Raw genomic sequence first — 20,793 nt, forward strand, 5'->3', positions numbered from 1 at the left:
CTCCCTCTGATCTGGAATGGGAATGATGATAATGAGCTGCTTCTTCCTCACGGGGTTGCTCTGGGGATTACAGAGGGATATGTGTATACGAGTAGGTTACATATCATATTTCGTGCCTAGCCCATAATGAATGCTACACAGGAATTATTTTCACAAAGATCTAGGTAGGAATAGGTATAGTGGTTACCCCAGAGGTCGGCACGATGGGACCTTCTGGATGATGGTAATGTCGATTCTTGATCGGCGTGCTGGGTGTGTTTATGGGTATGTATAGTCTCTTTAATAAAAAGTATATCTATTTTTGTGTTCTTGCCTTTCTCTCCTGGGGCCCCTCTGTGGGTCTCTACCTCCTGTAGTAGGAGTGAGCAGAGGGAGTGAACTGGATCAATGATGTTCCAGCTTGTGGCATGCCCCAGGGGGAGCTTATCAGTTACGCAGTTCCCAGGACCCCAGGCTTCACGATTCACTTTCTGCAGGGGCAGGGGTCAGCCAAAGGCTCGGTGATAATGTTGGCCTAGAAGCCTGCTGGGGGCGCTTCCAGCCTTGCCTTCTTGGATCCCAGGCCAACCGGGACTGACCACCATTAAAGGAGAGCCGCCTGGGGTGTGGACGTGGGCCATGTGTGGACCAATACGTGCCTCCTGTTTTGGATATGCCTCGAGCTGTCCGAGCAATGTTAGCCCTTTCCGCTCACTCCTCCCACTAATCCTGGGAGACAGATGGCAGGTTTCAGAGAGAGAACACCTAAACTCAGACAAAGCGCCTGCCCCAAATCAGAGAGCTTTCTCCCAGTCCCGTGCTGTCTTAGCCGCCACACTCCAGCCGAGTATAGGCATGAACATTTCATGTAGACAGCAGGGGTGAAGTGAGTTACATGCAAGAAGACATATGTGTTACATGTGGATTCTTGAAAAGCTTAGATTTCTCCCAGTCCTAACCTGGGTCCCAGCAGCAGGGCCTAGACGTGGGCTTTGCTCAGAGTGGGCTTGATGCCAAGTAGAGGAGCGCAAGGGAGGTGAGGGCCCAAATTCCCAGGCCATACAAGGGCTCGAGTCCCCAGCGTGAAGGGGTCTAGTCAGGGCTCCTTTCATCATTAGGGTGGGGGGAGAGGGACGGGGTGGGCGATGCACAGGTAGCCTGCAGTCAGGTTCTGAAGGCCAGGGTTGGGCAGAATAGGAGGAGAGCAGTTTAAATTGCTGCCGTAAGCCTTCAGTTTGGCGGCAAACAGGAGAACTGGCTGGGCTGTGCGAATGCGAAGCCCTTCGGTGGCGGGTAGGGGATAGAGTGCCTCTTGCCCTGCGGCAGTGACTGTGGAAGTGGGCGTGGGGAGGGCTGGAGTGGGGTAGTGGTGGCCTCTGGGTGTTTTTAGGGTGGTGGTCGGGAGAACACCCACTCTTGGAGAACAGGAGAGGCACAGGCCTGTCTAGAGGCAGAGGACAGATGACAGGACCTCAGAAGCTTCTCCCAGAAAATACTCTGGAATCTACAATGCACTTTCCATGCAGAACCTCATCTGGCCTTCCCTTCAGCCATGTGGCACACAACTGGGCAGAAACCATTGTTCCCATTCTACAGAGGAGGAGACTGAGGGTTCTTTGAAGGTGGATCCAGCTTGGCCAAGGCCAAAGGGAGAGGAAAGGCCCCATTGCCCTCCCCAGACTGCCTCTCCCAGGTGGGTTCCCCTCCTGCCACATGAGAGAGAGCCTCCGTGTCAGCACCTGGGCCATCAAAGGCGTTGCCCAGCCCGTCGTTGTGGTCCCCTTGGAAGAAGGTGAGGCGGATGTCAGCGGGGACTGTGGCTGGGGCCTCCCAGAATTCCAGCGCCGAGACATTGCTCCACAGTTGGAAGGCGGCACGCACGGCCCCACGAACGGCCGGCTCCGGGAGGTGCTGTGGCCAGTTCACCAGGCGGTAGGAGAGGTGCTGCTTGTGCCACTTGCTGCCTGCCAAGCGGAGAGGCCGCGTCGGTCACACCCACCTGCGGAACCCGGGCTGGTCCCCAAGGACCCGTATGAGGCGGAGATAGGCCCTCCTCCAGGGAGTCCTGGATTTGAAGGGGAGTAACACAGCCCTTGTCCTGGGAAGAGCCCGTCTGGCTGGGGAGACACTGCTCTCGAGCTGACAGGTCTACCCTTGTCCCAGAGAGGCCCCAGTCTAGTGGCTTGGCATGGGGAAGTTCCTCGGGGAGAGGTGACCTCTGCCCAGGAAAAGCCCCCAACCTGAAGGACTCTCTGGTCTGAGGTCTTCTTCCTCACAGCCTGGGCTGAGCCTGAAAGCCGCTCTGCACCTCTTGCTGGCAGCAAATCCCTACCCCTGCCTACTGGGGCGGGGGGAGAGGAGAGATGGGGCCCCTGGGGCCCCAGCTGTGACCCCTTCCTCCTCTCCTCCCCTCACAACCGCCTGCCCTTCCCGTTCCAGTGCCGCAGGCCTGCTGCCGACAAGCTACCAAGACCCATTTATTAGAGGTCTTTCCCTGACCCCTGGCCCTCCCCCTCACTTCCTCAGGGACTCTGGAGAGCTCCGAGGTGAAAACAAATAAGAACAAAGGGTGTGTTTTGTCACTCACTGAGACAGAGAGAAATTTTTCCATCTCCACTTAGCTACGAGCTTCTATTCCTTTGCCCAGAACTGCAGTTCCTCCCCTGGACCTAAGAAAGACTCTGGCCTCTTGCCCAAGCCTCAGGTCAACTGAGTCCCCCTGCAGCTCACCACACACCCAGGACCAGGGTGCTTAGAAGGTCCAGATCCTGAGTTTTTCATGGGCTATTTCTGAGCCTGGCAAGCTCAGGGGCTGAGATTGTGACCCCAGCTGGAAGACTCACAGCTCCCAGGCAGGCCTCATGGGCCCAGGGAGTGCATAGGTTTCATGTGATCTTTGGGGCCTCAGTTTCCCAAATGGACCAGAATTCCTGAGGTATGGGTGACAAGTAGGCAAGCCTGGCCAGTGGACACAGCCCTCTCTCTCCTTGGAGGAACAACTGAAGGTTCAGACAGCCTGCCCTTTTGCCTCGGGGAAGTCCTTGCCTGAACCAGGGAGGAGGGCTGAAGTCATGGAAGTTTGGCCATCTCCTCATCCGACCTCTCTGCTCTGTTCTGGGGAAATTGAGATCGGGGGAAGGGACCTGCCCAGGGTCACAGAATGAGTGAGTAGCCGAGCTAGGCCCCGAGCCCAGGCCCTGACATCTGACCCAGTGCGCTTTCTACTACACCACACAGGTAAACAGGCACATTTGCTAAGACTCAAGGCTTATAATTTGCCTGAACATGGCTCCCACGGGTCAAAGCAGGGGCTCTGCATGAGCTGAAATTCTCCAGATGGAAGGGAGGGTGCTAGAGAGCTGAGTGCCCTTTCCCTCCCTATTCCCCATGGAAGTGGGGGAGGGGAATGTCTTTTCTCCCACCCTGAGCCAAGCTCCATTCCAGGCAATGCTGCCTTCCCAGGCCTGTTTGGTCTGGCAGCCACCCAACCCCTCCCAGCCACTGACCAACACTCAGGGAGGGAAGGGGGAAGGATTCTTAGGAAGGGAGGGAGACAAGGAAGGCAGAGGGAAGGCCTGGGGTCCAGAGGTGACTCGGAGGGCTCTGGACTGGCTGGCTCTGGGCACTTCCACACCCTGCTGGGGCTGACCGACTCCCAGGCTCTCGCTGCCCACCTTCAAGCTGCTAGAAGTGTGAGGCAGGTCCTTCTGCCTCTTTGCATTAGAGGGGGGCTTCGCTCAATGGGCAAGAAAGGGAAGGTGACAGCTCGCAGGATAAAAATCCTCTGTGGACGCGCGCGTGTGTGTGTGTGCACGTGTGTGTGTGTGTGTGTGCACGTGTGTGTGTGTGTGTGTGTGTGCACACAGGCTCGTGTGTCTTTGGAGGAGGACAGGGAGGACAAATAGGTACAGGACTGAGAGAAAATGGTTAATTTTCCTTGAGAGGGGTGGTTGGTGTGCCTGCCAAGAAGGAAGAACCCCCCCTCCCCCCACCACCTACCCTCACCAGCAGCCTGAGCCCTCTCTCCATCCTCTTCCTCTTAGAGCAGCCTGGCCACCCCAGGCCCCATCCTGAACTCTGGCCCAGGCCAGGCTGGATTCTGCAGTGACCTCTAGGCCACAGAAGCACCTGGCAGTGCACCGCCCACGCCCTTGCCCCCAAATCCAAAAGGTAAGAGGGAAAGACAAGGACATGGGGAGGAGTGGAGACCTAGACACCTGACTCCCAACAGGCAACGGATACTGTGGAAAGAAGCTGGTCGGAATCCCAACACTTCTACTCGCAACCTTACATAGCAAATTATGGAATCTCTCCAAACCTTAGTTTCCTTATTTGCAAAGTGTGGTTGGTAAGATTTACTTGTGGTAAAAATGAGAAGGCAAATGAACTAGAATGTATGGATGCCGGGCATGTGGTGGGTGCTCAGTAAATGCCTACTCTCTTCTCCTTCCTTTTCCACCCCAGATTCACCCCTGGACCCCCTACCCTCCCCCCTAGCTCCTTGGGGGACCGAGGGGGATTGAAAATCTCCCCCGTAAGCACAGAGGGGACCAGACACTTGGAATGAGGTTGCCAGATTTAGCAAATAAAAACATGGAACACCTGGTTAAATTTGAATGTCAGATAAATAACAAAATTTTTCTTTTTTTTTGGTATAAAAGTGAGCACAAAACAATGATTTGTTGTTCACCTGACATCCAAATTTAACTGAACGTCTTATATTTTGTCTGGCAACCCTACCCTGGAACCCGACTTCGTCAAGAGAGCATTTGCCCACAGAGTAGACAGTCACTGGCCTAGAAATCCACATCATTTTTAAAGCCGCCACCCGTGTTCTGGGGTTTCTCACATGGGGAATCTCACTCAGTCCTCCCAGTGATGAGAAGGCTTGGCCACACTCTGGCTATGTGGCCCTGGGGAAGTTTCCTAAGCTCTTTGTCCCTTAGTTTGGCTCTCTGTAAAATGAGGATAATGATGGTCCCTATCTCCTAGGGTTGTTATGGGATTACGTGACTTAACCCATCTAGAACTGCACTTGGCACATCATAAATGCTCAGGAAGGGTCAACTGTTAAGAATACATTTTCCAAAGGAAGGCATAGGAAGTGTTCAGTGCCTGCCAAGCATACAGCTCCTTTCTAGGGAAGGTCTTCTCACTCAGTGGGTAAAGGAAGTCGAGCTGCTGTGGTTCAGGTTATGAACAAGAAAGTCTCCATCTAACCTGAGCCACTGCTGTCTGGACCAGGGATCAGGGTCAGACAGTGACATGGGGCTAGGCTGGTAGGGCAAGGCTACCTGCCTGGGAGATGCCTTAGCTTGAATCTCTGTTCCAAATGGATGCTCCAATTTGAACGGCACCAAATGGGTTCCATCAGCTACTCCCATGAGAAGATGCTGCCAGAAGGTAGTATCTCTGGTGCTCAGGTTGTGCCCTGGATGCCCAGGAGGCATCATCCCCGTTCTCTGGGAGACCACCTATAGCCTGGAAATGCCACTGCTGAGACTGGGTCTGGGGCCGCCCCACCTTCCACAGCAAGCCCCCTCCCCTTGGTGATCAAGGCCCATCTCTACTTTGCAACCAGAAAGAGCCTATGTCCTAGATGAGGAAATGGAGCAGTGACACACTGCTGAGCCCAGAGCCCCAGCTCCAGGAATGCTGTCCCAGCTCACGCTGCGCCTCTGTTCTACCTCTGTGGTCCAGAAACCCAGTGGGATGCAGAACATGTTGACACCAAGGACTTCTCGACCCCAGCATTCGGACCCCATCACTGCCATCCTCCAATAGCTGAGGGGAACACCCACAGCTTCCTTATGGACTAGCGAAGAAATAAAAATGACCTATGAACCTTGTGTTCTGTTCATAATGGATATTGTTGCTGCAAGTAGTTAATGCAAATTAAAAGAGACAATGGCCCAAAGTGCTCGCGGTAAATTTGATTATAGATGAAAACCTGACTCAACAACCCCATCTTGTTAGAAATCCTAAAAACTGCAGAAATCAGGTCAGAGAAAATTAGACTTAGTACAAAGAAGATGTTAAAATTGCACACAGTAAAACTCGTTATTGATGAAGAATTGACAGAAGAATCAAATCTTCAGAAATCTTAGGTCTGTAACATTTGACCCTGGAAGATTGGATCTGGACAAAAAGGAGGAAGAGGAGGAGAAAGAAAGATAAAACCAAAACCACAAACGGAGAATCACAGCAGCAGGAACTGTGATGTATAAAATGAGCAGTGATGAAATGTCCAGAATAGGCAAATCCATAGAAACAGAAAGCAGATGGGTGCTTGTCAGGAGCTGGGGAGAGGGGGCGGGGAGAGGGGGAGGGGAGTGACCGCTAAGGAGCATGGGGTTTCTTCTGGAGGTGATGAAAGTGTTTTGGAATTAGATTATGGTAATGGTTGCACAATTCTGCGAATATACTAAAAAACACTGAGTGGTACACTTCCAATGGGTAAATTTTATGGTGTGTGAATTCTATTCCAATAAGGCTGTTAAAAGCGTGCTACAGACAAAATAAAACTGATCGGTAAATCACATCTTTGTTGAATAATTCTTATGATGAAAACAACTTTGGGAAAACATAAAGCAAAACATTGGCAACAGTTTCACTGCCCTGCATAACTAACTGATCAAGGAATTAAGTGGGCTTGATGGGGTTTGCTGTGGAAAACATCGGCATAATGAAAATCCATCCATTTTGGTGTAATTCTGATTTAAATGTCTGTGTTCACAAACATGGCCCTCCACTTGAGGGGTTCTATTCACCCACTGCTCTCCCCTCTCCCGCCCTAGGGAAGAGGATACCGACAAAGCCCAGTCCGAGGCTAGGCTGGTTTTTTTCTCTGGCCACGGGGCTTCTGGGTGTTGGGAATCCTGGCTTAGGTAGATTTCAGCAGGGCTCACCTTGCTTTGCAAAGCGTTTCTTACGCCTCATTTTGGCCCGGCGTCCAGCAAACAGGGCACTGACCCTCTCGGTCCAGGCCGCCTGACTGTCTGTGTCTGCCACCCCACAGCGGGGCCGCATCATCTGGCGCAGGGTGGCGGGGTCTAGCACACCGCTGATGGGCAGCTGAGATACCCTCTGGAACTCCCTGTCAGGAGGAATTGAGATAAAGGACCACAGTGGGAGGGTGGGTGGTGGGGGTGAGGGCAAGGAGTTTCCCTGGAGACAGCAGGAGGCTGGTGGCAGGGTTGGGGGGGGAGCAATGGAGCATGACCCTTGGACACAGAAGGGAGGCCAGCCATCCAGGAGGAGGGAAGAGGCGACCCAAGCTTGCCCTCTGGCACCCCCAAATCCCCCACATACCTGATGGCATTGCTGAATCTTGCCGCGGTGAGGTCTTTGGGGACCTGCTCACTGAGATATCCGTACTTCTCCAGGAATGCCTGGGGGAGAGAGGAGCGTCAGCTTTCCCACGGTGTGGCATCCTTTCCCCTCCCTTGGTCTCTGAGGGTCCGTGACACATGCATCATGCCCAGTCTCACCTTTGTCCCAGTGAAGTCTATGAGCTACAGGAGAAGGAGTCCTGGGACCAAAGCCAGAAGGACGTAGACTCCGTCCGTTCCAGGCCACCACTGACTACCTTGATGGTCTTGGGCAAGTCACTCAATATTTCTAAACCTTAGCTTCCTTAATTCTCAAACTGGCCATGGAGTCCCTACCCAGAGTATTTCATGGCATCGTCAGGGATCTAGCAGGGCATGCTGGACAAGTAGAGTTAGGGGCTCTGGAATCACGGTGGCCTGGGTTTAAATCCCAGTTAGGAAGCTATTTCTCTAAACCACAGATTCCTTATCTGTAAAAGGGACTTAGAAACAGTATATAAATTACAGGTTTTTTTGGTGAGGCTTGATCACAATAGTGACTACAAAGCACTTAACATGGTGCCTGTCACCTAGGAGGGGCTCCATACAGAGCAGCTTTTATAAATATAAATATGCACTCAGCTCTGCTCCTGAAACATCTCGCCTGTCTAGGGAGTTACCCTGTATTAATCAGAAGCTGGGCTGGTCACCCACAGGCTCTGCCATGTCTGGCTTGGGAATTAGTTATCTTTCTATTCTGGTTTCTTCCTAAACAATTCACCTCCTCCCCAAAGCAGGTATGTTTAAGGCCCTATGAACAACAAATGCACTTGCCCTCAACTCTATGGTTTGTATAAAAACTTGGCTCCTTAGAAAAGTAATTTTTGGGGTGGTGCCTGGGTGGCTCAGTTGGTTAAGCATCTGCCTTTGGCTCAGATCATGATCCCGGGGTCCTGGGACCAAGTCCTGCCTCGGGCTCCCTGCTCAGTGGGGAGCCTGCTTCTCCCTCTGCCTGTCATTCCTTCTGCTTGTGCTCTCTCTCTGACAAATAAATAAATAAAATCTTTAAAAAAATAGTGTTAAAGTAGTTTTGGGGGGAAGCTGGCTGGCTCAGTTGGAGGAGCATGTGGCTCTTGGTCTCAGGGTTGTGAGTTCGAGCCCCACATTAGGTGTCGAGATTACGTAAATAAATAAATAAATCTTAAAAAAAAAAGTAACTTTTGAATTAGAAACCTGCAACTTCCTCTTTTCTTTTTTTTTTTTAATTTTTTTTTTTTTTTAAGATTTTATTTATTTGCGAGAGAGAGAATGAGAGACAGAGAGCATGAGAGGGAGGAGGGTCAGAGGGAGAAGCAGACTCCCTGCCAAGCAGGGAGCCCGATGTGGGACTCGATCCCGGGACTCCAGGATCATGACCTGAGCCGAAGGCAGTCGCTTAACCAACTGAGCCACCCAGGCGCCCCAACTTCCTCTTTTCATTCACTCATTTGTTAATTCATACAATGTACGAGGTACACTGTCAGGTGCAATGACCAACAAGACTTGTGGATAGAGACAGACAGTAGCAACACAGATAACAAGTGAAGGAGACAGTTTGGGTGCTATAAAGAAAAGAAACTGGGTGATGTGATTGAGAATAACTTTATTTTAAAATATTTTATTTATTTGACAGAGAGAGACACAGCAAGAGAGGGAACACAAGCAGGGGGAGTGGGAGAGGGAGAAGCAGGCTTCCCGTGGAGCAGGGAGCCCGATGCGGGGCTCAATCCCAGGACTCCGGGACCATGACCCGAGCCGAAGGCAGACGCTTAACGACTGAGCCACCCAGGCGCCCCGATTGAGAATAACTTAACGAGAAACTTTCCACCAGGGAGGTCAGGGCAGGACCCTCTGCAGAGCTGATATTTGATGTGAGTCGTGAAGAGTGAGAAGTAGCTGGCCATGCAGTGAGGTGGGAAAGACTGTTCCAGGCAGAGGAGGAGCGCACGCAGAGCCCTGAGCTAGGAACCGTGGTGATGTGTCTGAGGGACAGAGGAAGGCTAGAGCACAGTGAGTGTGAAGAAGGAGGACATGTGATGAAGCCACAGGGAGAGAGGCAGGACTGCCACCCAGGGTAGGAAAGGGGAACTTTAGTTGAGTCCTGATTCAGGTGGGTTAATTGTGAGGACTGAAAGAAAGAGAGGAATCCGGGATGGCTCCTCAATGTTCGCCTTGGATGGTGAAGCTAGAGACGGCATAAGGAAACCAGAGGGGGGCCAGATGGGCGTGGATGCAAGTAAGATCCATGCGGTGATGTCAAGTGGCATTAGTTGTAGGATCCCAGAACTCAAGGGAGAAGCCAGAATCTTCCAGCATGTGGATGATGTGATGGCGGTGGACCTGGGTGTCATCCCCTGAGGAAGTTACTGTAACTGGAGAACATCTCATGGCCCAAATGCCTTTTCGCCACCACCTGCCCTCACACACCTGGAAGCTGCTCTCCCCGTGACCACGTGTGTGGAGGCCAGTGGTGAGAAGCGTGCGACTCATCGTCCCTACCTATCACCAGCCCTACCCTTCGGGGAAACCATGCACTTGGCTCCCTGCTTGCCCTTGTCCCTGAGAAAGCCTCATCGATGGATTAAAAGAAATGTCACCTCGGCTGCTTAATTCCTATACAGACACACATCGTCTCTCCTTGTTTAGCCCTCCTGGCTGTGTTACCTATATGGAAATAATTTTCTGTCTTCATTGTTCTCTTACTCACTTTCCTTTGCTGCATTTCTTGAATCAACACCAATCACAGCTGCTGCCTCGAGGAAAAGGTGCAAATTGAGAACAAAAACTAGATACGAAGAGCCAGGACGGGCAAGCTCCTAAGCCTTTGCAAGTACCCAGTCTTGGCTTTGTGAATTTCATTATATCTGCCCTCAGCGACTTCCACATCCTCTTCTCAATAAAGCCACTTTCCATAAGGAATCCTTATTCTGGACAACAGACCACTTCCCAAGTCCATTTCGTTATTTTTCTACACTAATTTATTCATATTTCAGTACTATTTTCTTTTTTCCCTTTCCAAATGTGCACTATTTTGGGATGCATAATGGATTAAAGGAGTTCTAGTGGCTTAATCTGGAAGACCATTTATTGCCCAAAATAGTATGGCATCATGGAATAGCCACTGGGCTTGGAATCAAGAATCTGTTCCCAACCCTGACTCTGGGTGGCCAGAGACAAATTACTTAGCATCTCTGAGCCTTCCGTTTCTTCGCCCGTAATGTGAAAACAAGAATAACCCCCACAGGATTCTCAGAAGGATTTTTATTTTTTTTTAAAGATTTTATTATTTATTTATTTATTTATTTATTTATTATTTATCAGTCAGAGAGAGAGACAGAGAGAGAGAGCGCACGCACAAGCAGGGGGAATGACAGGCAGAGGGAGAAGCAGACTCCCTGATGAGCGAGGAGCCCAATGTAGGACTCAATCCCAGGACCCTAGGATCATGACCTGAGCCAAAGGTGGATGCTTAACCATTGAGCCACCCAGGCGCCCCAATTCTCAGAAGGATTAAGTAAAGCAATGCCTATCAGCATACATAGTAAATAATAAACAGTTGATCTAGTTGATTTACCTTAGTAGAAAAATTAACAGACTTTTGGAATGCAACCCGTCTATAAGACGGGAACTGCTCGGAACAAGGCAGTTAGAGCTCTGTTCTCAATTCAGGTGCTCTATCTTAGACTTGCCCCGCCCCAGCCAAGTGCCTGATTCTCTTCCTTGTCTCCTCCCCTTCCCTTGGTGAGGATGGATAGAGTGGCTTTCTAAAGGAAGTCGGAAACTCAGTGTCCCCTTTGAAGCCGATTTGCTGAGTGACTTAGGAGAGACCGGGTCACAGGCTAACAGGCTGGCACTCCCTGTGCTCCTCCCCCCAAACCCACCCAGCCCTTATCAGAAAGTTGGCTCCGGTTCTGGAACTATGAAGTCTTGGACAGAGCAGAAGGGAGGGGATACTGACTAGCGGCGTCTCCTGTTTCCTGGCTGGGCTGCCGTGTCTGGTACTTTGGCAGGCAAGGTGGACTGGAGGGCAGGATGAGGGTGGAGGCCTTTTTTAGGGGTCCATCAGAGGGGAAATCCTGGGCCTCTCTTCCTGACTGGTCTCTGGCACCCTGTGGGTTGCAAGGCAGAGCCGAATTCCCAGGAGGCAGTATGAGCACGTGAGAATGAGAAAAATAAATTTTAAGAATTTGACATTTTATATTTCCACAAAAGCCCTGAAGTATTTTTTTAAGATTTTATTTGAATAAATGAATATTTTAGAGAGAGAGAGAGAGAGCGCACAAGGTGGGGTGGGGAGGGGCAGAGGGAGAGGGACAAGCAAACTCCCTCCTGAGCAGAAAGCCCGATGCGGGACTCGATCCCAGGACCCTGGGATCATGACCTGAGCTGAAGGCAGATGCTTAACCGACTGAGCCACCCAGGTGGCCTGCACTGAAGTATTATAATAGCAATTATCAGAACTTAAGGATTCCCTTACACTTATTTTAATATGAACATTTGTATTTTAATATGAACACTTTAAAATTACGTATAGGAAGAGGCCCTTCATATCCTCAGTGCTGAGTACCCTGAAGTTCTGTTGAGTGGAGGCAGAACCACACCCTCGGCTCCTGCAGCTGTCCCTAACCCTCTTCGGTGAGCCCATTTGCCAAGCCTCAGTTTCCCCTGCAAAGGTTACAGAAGTGCCCTGTCTGCATGGGGGAAAGAGCAGAGGTGGGGGGCCGGTGACACGTGGTAAAGGGATCCCAGAAAGAGACACAGGACTAGGAGGTAGAACTCCTGTTCTCATTCCAGCTCGACCACTAACGCCTTGGAGGAGTCATTTCCCTTCCAGGCTGGAGCTTCCCCAGGGCTTGTCCTGTGTTCTCTTAGGGACCCCCTGAGCTCTACCTGGGGTCACCCCCACTCCCCTGCATGAAGGCCGTGTCCTGGCTGCTCCTCTCTGCCTTGCGGTTCCAAACACCAGGTTTTCTCTTTGCCCCGTTCTCCACCCATCCTCTCTCCTGTGGAGCCCAAGGCTTAAGCTGAGTGGAGAGGAAGCTGGAGGACCGTGCCCCTTCTGTGATTCACCCTGCTCAGGCCTAAATCTTGTGACAACCTGCCTCACCCACTTGGTCAGGGCTGGGGCCACTTCCCTGGGGAGTCGCCTCTGAGAAGTTCTGGGAGTGGCTGTGGTGTCTGAGTAAAATGAAAACGGTTCTCCCTGCGACCCAGAAAGCTGAGTGGGATTAGAACTCTGGGGGTTCTAGTCCCGCATCTGTCTTGACTTGCCATGGAAGGGTATATAGAGCCCAGCCCATTTAGTGCCCGAGGGATGGGGAAATTTCTGGCCATTTCTGAGCAGGGCAAGACTAGCAATGAGGTGTAGCAAAATAAATTGAGGCCTGAGTCAAGAACTCTGAGTCACTGGCCTGGCAGAGCAAGAGCCCTGGGCTGTGTCTTGAGTTTTATTCCTGTGCTACTAAGACCTGTGTGTTCTTAGGCAAGTTCTGTCCCTCTCTGTGCCTCTGTTTATTTCTTTTCTTTCTTTCTTTCTTTAAATATTTTATTTATTTATTTGAGAGAGAGTGAGCATGAGTGAGGGGAGGGGCAGGGAGAGAAGGAGAAGCAGACTTCCCACTGAGCAGGGAGCCCGATGACAGATGACACGGGGCTCCATCCCAGGACCCTGAGATCATGACCTGAGCAGAAGGCAGACGCTTAACTGACTGAGCCACCCAGGCGCACCTGGGCCTCCATTTCTTCTTCCATAAAATGAAAGGGTTGGATTAGAGCTAAAATGTACTCCAGCTTCATCTATTATCATAGCCTTGCCTCTGCAACTGATTAGCTGTGTGAGCTATGACAAAGTACTTAACCTCTCTGTGCCTCAAGGTGTGACATACAGGTAAGAACGCCTTAGCTTTCTCACAGGAGTGCCGTGAAAATCCAGTAAGAAGATAAGATACCCTGGGAAAGCTTTATGACGGTTGTCCCATTAAAAAGCTATAGTCACAGAGCTTTATTGCCGGAAAGGAATTTTGTTAGGTAAGTCTGGGAAGGGCAGCTCTCAGTCTTATGTCTCCAGAGTGCCTGCAACATCCTCCATATCAAAGAACTGCAGGAGCAAAACTGGGAGAGAAAATCTCCAGCAGACTCCCCCATGAGCTGACGCGGAGCCTGACATGGGGCTCGATCTCACCACCCTGAGATCATGACGTGAGCCGAAATCAAGAGTTGGATGCAGGGGCACCTGTGTGGCTCAGTCGGTTAAGCGTCTGCCTTTGGCTCAGGTCATGATCCCAGGGTCCTGGGATCGAGTCCCTTGTCGGGTTCCCTGCTCATTGGGGAGTCTGTTTCTCTCTCTCTCTCTCTCTCTCTCTCTCTCTCCCTCTACCCTTCCACCCCTGCTCATTCTCTCTCTCTCAAATAAATAAATAAAATCTAAAAAAAAGAGTTGGATGCATAACCTACTGAGGCACCCAGGCACCCTGAGACCAAGAATTTTTCAATTGCAAAATGGCAAGATCACTCAAAAACCATGTTGCTTTACCTATGGCTTATTCCATCCCATGTTACATTTCATTATGATTATAATCTTTCCATAGTGACTCTATGTGATTGTCTTTGTCATTCAATACATCTTGAGCGCTATTAGCCAAGTCAAGATGCAAGGGATGATAGTTGGTGTTCTGCCTTGGCGTGTTCTATATATAAAAATATGTTTCTGGTAATCAGGAACACAGCGAGTCCTTGACTAGTATAGATCTTTTAAGAGTCTGGCACCTTTGAACTTCACAATGACCTTGCAAGAACATAGGCAGGACAGGTGTTGCTAATCCCATGTTAAAGATGAGGAAAGTAAGTCTCAGGAGAGCGAGCAGTGTCTTGCTAAAGGATCCTAAGTGAGCAACAGAACCAGTACTCGAGTTCAAATTTCCTGACACCTATCCAGGATGTCTTATTTTACATTCAAACAAGTGACTCAGGCTTTAAACTGAAGGCACAGGGGCCAGCCTGCTCTCTCTACTGGGGAGACCATTCTCAAATGAGAAAAAGGTAAAACAGGGGGTGTTTCTAGCTGGATTCCTTCTGTCTCCTCTGTAAGCAGGTCCAGGGCCAGAGCAGAGGAAAGCAGCTGCTTAGGTGGTGGACTCTGGCTTTCAGTAGAGGCTGGGCTCACATCTCTCTTCACACCCCAAACAGGTCATCTGACAAGCCACATGTATTTAACGGGACTCAAGCATGTTCCTCTTGCTTTCTGGCTCCTGGGTTCTACTGAAAGCCCCGGGGCAGTGGGACCAGCTAGGACCCTTTCCCTTCATTGGGGAAAAATGCCTCCCCTTCCCTCTGTCTGACTCCCTTTATCTTCTCCTCCTTTCCCTTATTCCTAGTCTCATATTCACAAAGTTCTGTCTGGGTGTAGCCTAGATACCTCTTGCTGTAATTCCCCCCTCCTTTTATTTTTTGTCCTTAAGGAAGTTGGAAAAGATCAGCGGGTCAGTCTCCGTCCAGACCCCTCTTGTACTTTTTCTAATGCCAAATAATCGTACTGTATGGACCCATGGTCCTCACTACGCTTGCAGAGCTAGATTTAGGGCACAAAATAATGCCCTAACCAAGGCCGGATTTAGGGAGAGTTGTCCACCTGTCTCGCTACTATAGTCCTATTTCCACTACCCAGCTTTTGCTAGATCCCTTAGTTTTCAAACTGATTTGACAACTGCTTTTCCACCAGCTCATTGTCCTCTGGGACCTTCCAGAGCCCCTTCTGCACTTCTATTCACCCTGTACCCGTGAGTCACTGCACTCAGCTCTTGGGAACGGCATTCACACCCGGGCTTCTGGGTTTCTGACTCACAAAAAGTAAAATGGATGGCTCTGGGGTATGAGAAACAGACACTGCATCTGTGGGTGGATACTCCACAGAAGCTGCAACATTTCCCTGGAGAGGCGAACTGGCCAGCTCCTTGTACTCGCACACTGAGAGCAGCTGTGCAGATCTGCGTAGACCACTGAATGGAAGGTAGGTCCTGGACATACCACCTGGGTGTTTAAAGAAGGTCCAGGGGAAGCACAGTAGGTAGATCCCTTGGGACAGTCCGTGTCACCCAAATACAAGATAGGGCCTGATTGCGAATGGGAGGGGGGCCAAGGTGATGATGTCATTCATTAACTCTCAATCTTGCAACTCAGCAGTGGAGGCCCTTCCTACTCACTAGTGTCATGAGCAGTCCTAGTTTTCCCAAGTGGGCAACAATGAACTTGTTCACAATGCAGCTTTGTAAGCGGTCAGTCTCCTCCCCGGCAAAGCCCACTTTGGAAAATGCTCAACTTTATTATTTTGTATGCCTGCAAGGGACACACACAGGCACAGGGATACACACAGAGACCTGGGAACACAGACACATGCAGACAGACAGACATGGACACCCAGGCAGACGAAATGTACACACACACACAGGCGCGGGCATATAAACACACCAAAGCCAAAGAATGTTAGCACGAAGAGAGTCATTTAAGAAGCTTGGCTCCCTTACTCATAGAGGAGGAAGTCCTCCTGCTGCAGTGAGGGGACTAGCTCAAGATCACACAGCTTGTTTTTATGATTTCTTTCCTTCTCTGTCCTGAACTCTGAACTTTGTCCACGAGCTCTGCGGGAGTGCTCTGCTTTGCTTAGGGTCTAGCTCTCTGCGCCCCAGTCAGGGAATTAGACCTGAGCAAGGAGCCAGGGTGATCATGGGGCTCACTTTGTGTGGTTCTCTTCTGTGGATGGTTGTATTTCCCCAAATGACCACAATAATAGCTCCCATTCCCGTGCTCTTCTTACAGTGACTTCCATGCTCCTGCCACCAGCTGTAGGGTCTGCGGTCCCTCCCCTTGACCTGGAGCTTGTGACTGCTCCAGGCAATGGGGTGCAGCAGAAGCAATGCTACGAACCTTCCTCATCTCGCTTATAAAGAGGACAGGGCTTCTGCTTGCCCTCTCTCTCACCCTATCGCTCTCTCTTGGAATCCTCATCCTGGAGACCCAACCACCATGTTTGGGCCCAAACTAGCCCACCTGGAGAAACCATGTGGAAAGGCCCACGGGAGAGAATGGGGGCCCCCAGCTGACAGCCAGATAGGTGAGTAAAGAGCTTTTAGATGATTCCATCCCCGGACATTGTAGAGCAGAGACAAGGTGCCCTCATGCGCCCTGTTTGAAATTCTGACCCACAGTATCTATGAACATAATACATGTTTGTTTTACCTCACTAAGTTCTGGGGTAATTTATAATGTTGCCATAGTAACGGCAACACCATCTCTTAGGAATGATAGCTCTGTGTCGCCTGTTGTCCAATGCTGAAAATAGTTGCCTTACGTATTTTGTCCTGTGTTATTGTTCTAGGAGAGCTAGTCACTGAGCCAGTACTTTATTTCTTTTATTTTTTACAGATTTTTATTTATTTATTTGTTTGAGAGAGAATGAGCATGAGCGGGGAGAGGGGCAGAGAGACAAGCAGACTCCCCGCTGAGCCGGGCTCGATCCCAAGATCCCGAGATCATGACCTGAACTGAAGTCAGATGCTTAACTGACTGAGCCACCCAGGTGCCCTGACCAAGCCAGGACTTTAATCTGAAGCTCTGTTCTCTAAAATAATGATAAAGATAATAATAACAAGAATATTAAGAGCAGCTTCCTTTTATAGATTGTTTTCTATGTACTAGGCACTGTGCTGAGCATTTTACATACATTATCTCAATGAAACCACACAGTCTTATGAAATAGGCATTATTAACCTCCATTGTACGGAGAAGAAAACTGAGGTTCAGAGAGATTAAATGATTCACTTATGGTTTGCACACATGTCTGTCTGACACTGAAGCTCATGCAATTGACCATTTACAGAAGCACATATAGACATACTAACACCCCCGATTTGCATATATATTCATACATATGTACATGCATAGGTATATAGAGACACATACACATTTCCAGAGTTTTTAATACTTTTAAAATATTTCTTGTTCTCAGAGCTAAAAATCCCCTTCCCCCAATTATGTTAAATAGACTGCAAGAGACTCAATCTGCTTAGTATTATGTTTCCCAAGCACACCCCAAGATAAAATTCTCTCCATCTGGGGCCACCACAGGCATGGGCGGCAGAGATATTGTCTCTGTTCTCCTGCCAAGGATTGCCTGGGACCCGGACTTGGGGGGAGGTGGGGCGGGACTCTTAATAGGACTTGGCTTGGTAGACGGAAGCTTTCTCCTGGGGCCATGAGGACCATGCACTTGATGTTGTAAGATTCTAAATTCAGTGAAACAGAGTGATTCCCAAATGTGCAAAAGCAGAGAGCGCAAAACAAGAAACCAGTGCTTGGAAGGGGAGAGTGTGGCCCCCATTGTTGAAACACGGTCATTTCCAAATATTCCAGAATAGTGGTGGGAGCTGGCTGCTGGAAGGAAGAGCCCTTCAGTGGGGGCTTCTTCATTCTGGAGGTTTCTTAGATTCAGCATGCCTCTTCTAGGGAAGGGGAATGGGAGGGTACTGAGAAGTTCTGGACTGGCAGTTTTAGGGCAGGAATGAAACACTTAGGGAGCAAGAGTCTCAGGGCCGAGCACTGGGCTCAGGATTTTAGAACTCCTTAAAATAGTGGAGACCCCAGTCCTAATCTTGAGAATAGATAAGAACACAGAGATGCTTCAAAGAAGTGATACGTATTATTACAATCACCTTTATCTGGAAAATAGATACCCCAAGTGGATCCCCACCCCTGCCTCCAAAGAGCTCACCTTGTGCAAACTACAGCAAGCAGCTGAGTCCAGAGGAGGGGAGTCAAACCAAAACCCTCCACCTCCCTGCCTCCTTTCTCAAGTTCAGTCCTGAAGCACTGTTCCAAAGCTCCTTAGAAGCAGTTCTTGAAACTATAGTACTCTTACCCATTTTACAGGTTAAGAAATTAGTACCGAGCTTGGACGCTGCCTTGCTCAAGCTGGTCAGTGGCAGCACCAGCCCAGTGCTGTCTCCTGTGTCCGGGGCAGTCTGTGGTATCCTCTCTACCTCACCAATCTAGGGGGCTCCGCAGCCTCTGGAAAGGCTCGGGACATCGGATGAATGAACTGCCAAGTCTCCGCATCCTAGGCGGTGAGGAACAGTAGGTCTGCGCCCAACTGGGGTGCAGGGGCTACCTCTCTCTCAGCTGTTGCCCGCCTGTCCCATCTTGTCGCTCCCTCCTGCCCCCCACCCCCCCGCCCTGTCCGGGAAAATCAATACAAATCCGTGTGCCTGTGTGGTCCCAGCACTGGCACGGGGGAGAATGCTCCCGAGGCTCTTTGTGTGCGGACGGGGAGAGGGTAACGCAGATCGCCGGCTCAGATGAGACGGCTGGGGGGCCTGACTGCAAAGTTCTGGAGGGTCTCTAGCACGCGGCCCCCACTCCTCCCGGCGCGCATCCTTTACCTCGGCCTCCCTGCGCAGCTCCTGGCCTCGGCGCTCGGAGAGCTGGGCGTCCAGGCCGCCCCACAGCAGCAGCGGCAGGGCGCGCAGCAGGAGGCCGACACGCGCCGCCATCTCGCCGCCGCTCCCGCCACCCTGGCGCGGGCGCGTGGGGAGCCCCTGGGCGCCGGGCTGCCGGAGGCGGTCAGCGGCGCCCTGGGCCTCGCGGATGCTCCAGCTCTGCGCCGCCCCTCCGCGGAGCGGGAAGGACGGGGGGGGGGGGGGCTCGCGGGTGCCCCGGCTCCGGGCGCAGGGCCGCCCCTCTGGGAGCTTCGCCGGGAGCCGGCCCGAGGTAGTGCAGCCCCGGCAGTGCCTGCCCGCGGGTCGTCGGCCGCGGGACCGGGAAGGCGAGGGAGGAAGGGAGGGAGGAGGGGCGGGGGCCGGGCACTCCGGCCCCACCCACTCCGCTCCGCCGCTGGAACACGCCGCAGTCCCGGAGCCTCTTCCGCAGGCTGCACAGCCTGGCCGGGTGCCCGCCGCCGCCCTGCCCACCCGTTCTCTCCGCCAACCACCTCCAGTTGATCCGGATCTCTCCCGGGAGGGCGGGGGAAGAAGGGTCTCCTGGAGATTGTAGCTACTTAAGACTTCGATCAAGGAGGGTCCTGGCCTGCCTGAGGGTCACATTATTTCAGCCAGGCTGGCAGGGGGCGAGGCCCTGGGCTATGAAAGAAGGAGCCCCGGGCTGGGGTCAGAAGACTGGGGCTTGAGTTCCAGATCTGCTCCTTTGCTAGCCGTGTGAATCCTGTTTCCATTACTTGCCGGCTGTGCGGTCTTGAGCAAGTCACTCACCCTCTCTGAACATATTTTCTCATCAGTAAATGTCGATAATAAGAATACTAATGTCATGTGGTTGTAGGGAGCATTTAATGAGAGAATAATGTCTCTAAGTAACTGAGCACTGTACCCGACATCGTGCAGTACGCAATTAATAAGTGGTAGGCTGCCGCTTTGTGACTTTTGGCAAAGGATTTAACGACTTCGAGCGTCAGGTTCCTCCTCAATAAAATGAGAGCAAATGATATTTAGTTCCCAGAGTTGCATGGAGATTAAAAGAGAAACTGAGGGCAAAGTGCTTGGCTTAATGTATTCCACACAGTCCGTAGCAAAGGTGGAGTGAAACGATTTACGTGAGAGCCTTCGCTAAACTCGCACTGAGCAAAAGTCAACTGTTTTCATTATCTGCCTTGGTCACTGCGAGCAGGGTGCTCTCTCTCTTCTGGTCTAATCTGTGCTAATCTGTGAAATACAAATGGAACAATGGCACAATGATACCGACCTCCCTCCGGGGGACTCTTGCGGGGATTCCATGAGTTGATACGCGTAAAGTAATTTAGAATGTCTAAAGTGCTAAGCAAATGTATTGCAGTGTTCTTATCCTAAGGCTTAGAGACTCAGTAGCATACAGAAGGCTTTTGTGTTATTGCAAAAAAGGTGCCACTCTGGTGGAGGAACTTTTTTAAAAGGCAACTCTTCGGTGGACTGACTTAAAGGGCTGCTGTGGGAGAACAAATTGCCGGTAGGCCCCGCCCACCTCCCAGCCAACCAATGAAAAGGGGGCACTCCTCCTGGGCGAACCAATTAGAAACAGGCGCACCTCTGCGCAGGCCAGTGAATAATCGGCGGCCTTCGCCATCCCTGCGCCAGGGCCCCTGCGGTGGGTTTAGAGTGGTAACGGATTTATGAGCCCATTCACGCCCCTTCTCCGCCGGTGCCCTGGTGCACATCCTTAAGGAGCGTCCTTGCCTGGGACGGAGGCCCAGAGATGGTGGCCAAGGCCTGGGCCTTCCCCTCAGAGAGCTTTCAGTCTAGCGGGGCAGACTGGAACGAAGGTTCTCAGCTAAGGACAGAACTGTGACACGGCTACACGTTCAAGAGGAGTCCTGCGGGTGAGCTTAGAGGAGGGAGATTCTGAAGGCGAGTGGGGTAGCGTTGCTAGTTTTAGCAAATAAAAATACAGGATGACCTGTTAAATTTGAGTACCGGATTAACGACAAATAATT

At 51.1% G+C, this 20,793-nt stretch overlaps 1 protein-coding gene across 2 annotated transcripts in view; it reads right to left on the bottom strand.

Annotated features, from left to right (window-relative positions):
• Positions 1–19,216, bottom strand: part of MMP28 (matrix metallopeptidase 28) — a 30,618-nt gene extending 11,402 nt beyond the window's left edge. The window contains exons 1-4 of one of the 2 annotated variants that reach the window (XM_036094464.2): positions 18,758–19,216; positions 7,291–7,370; positions 6,888–7,075; positions 1,719–1,943 (exon numbers count right to left, since the gene is read on the bottom strand). In XM_036094464.2, coding sequence (XP_035950357.1) covers positions 1,719–1,943; positions 6,888–7,075; positions 7,291–7,370; positions 18,758–18,868 — 604 coding nt within the window. In that variant the 5' untranslated portion in view covers positions 18,869–19,216. Of the gene's footprint in view, positions 1–1,718; positions 1,944–6,887; positions 7,076–7,290; positions 7,371–11,286; positions 11,428–18,757 lie in introns of those variants that run through there. The other variant, XM_078063762.1, reaches the window with a different exon arrangement.
• Between the last annotated feature and the right edge of the window lie 1,577 nt (positions 19,217–20,793).

The sequence above is a fragment of the Halichoerus grypus genome, chromosome 2, assembly GCF_964656455.1.
Source record: "Halichoerus grypus chromosome 2, mHalGry1.hap1.1, whole genome shotgun sequence".
NCBI lineage: Eukaryota > Metazoa > Chordata > Mammalia > Carnivora > Phocidae > Halichoerus > Halichoerus grypus.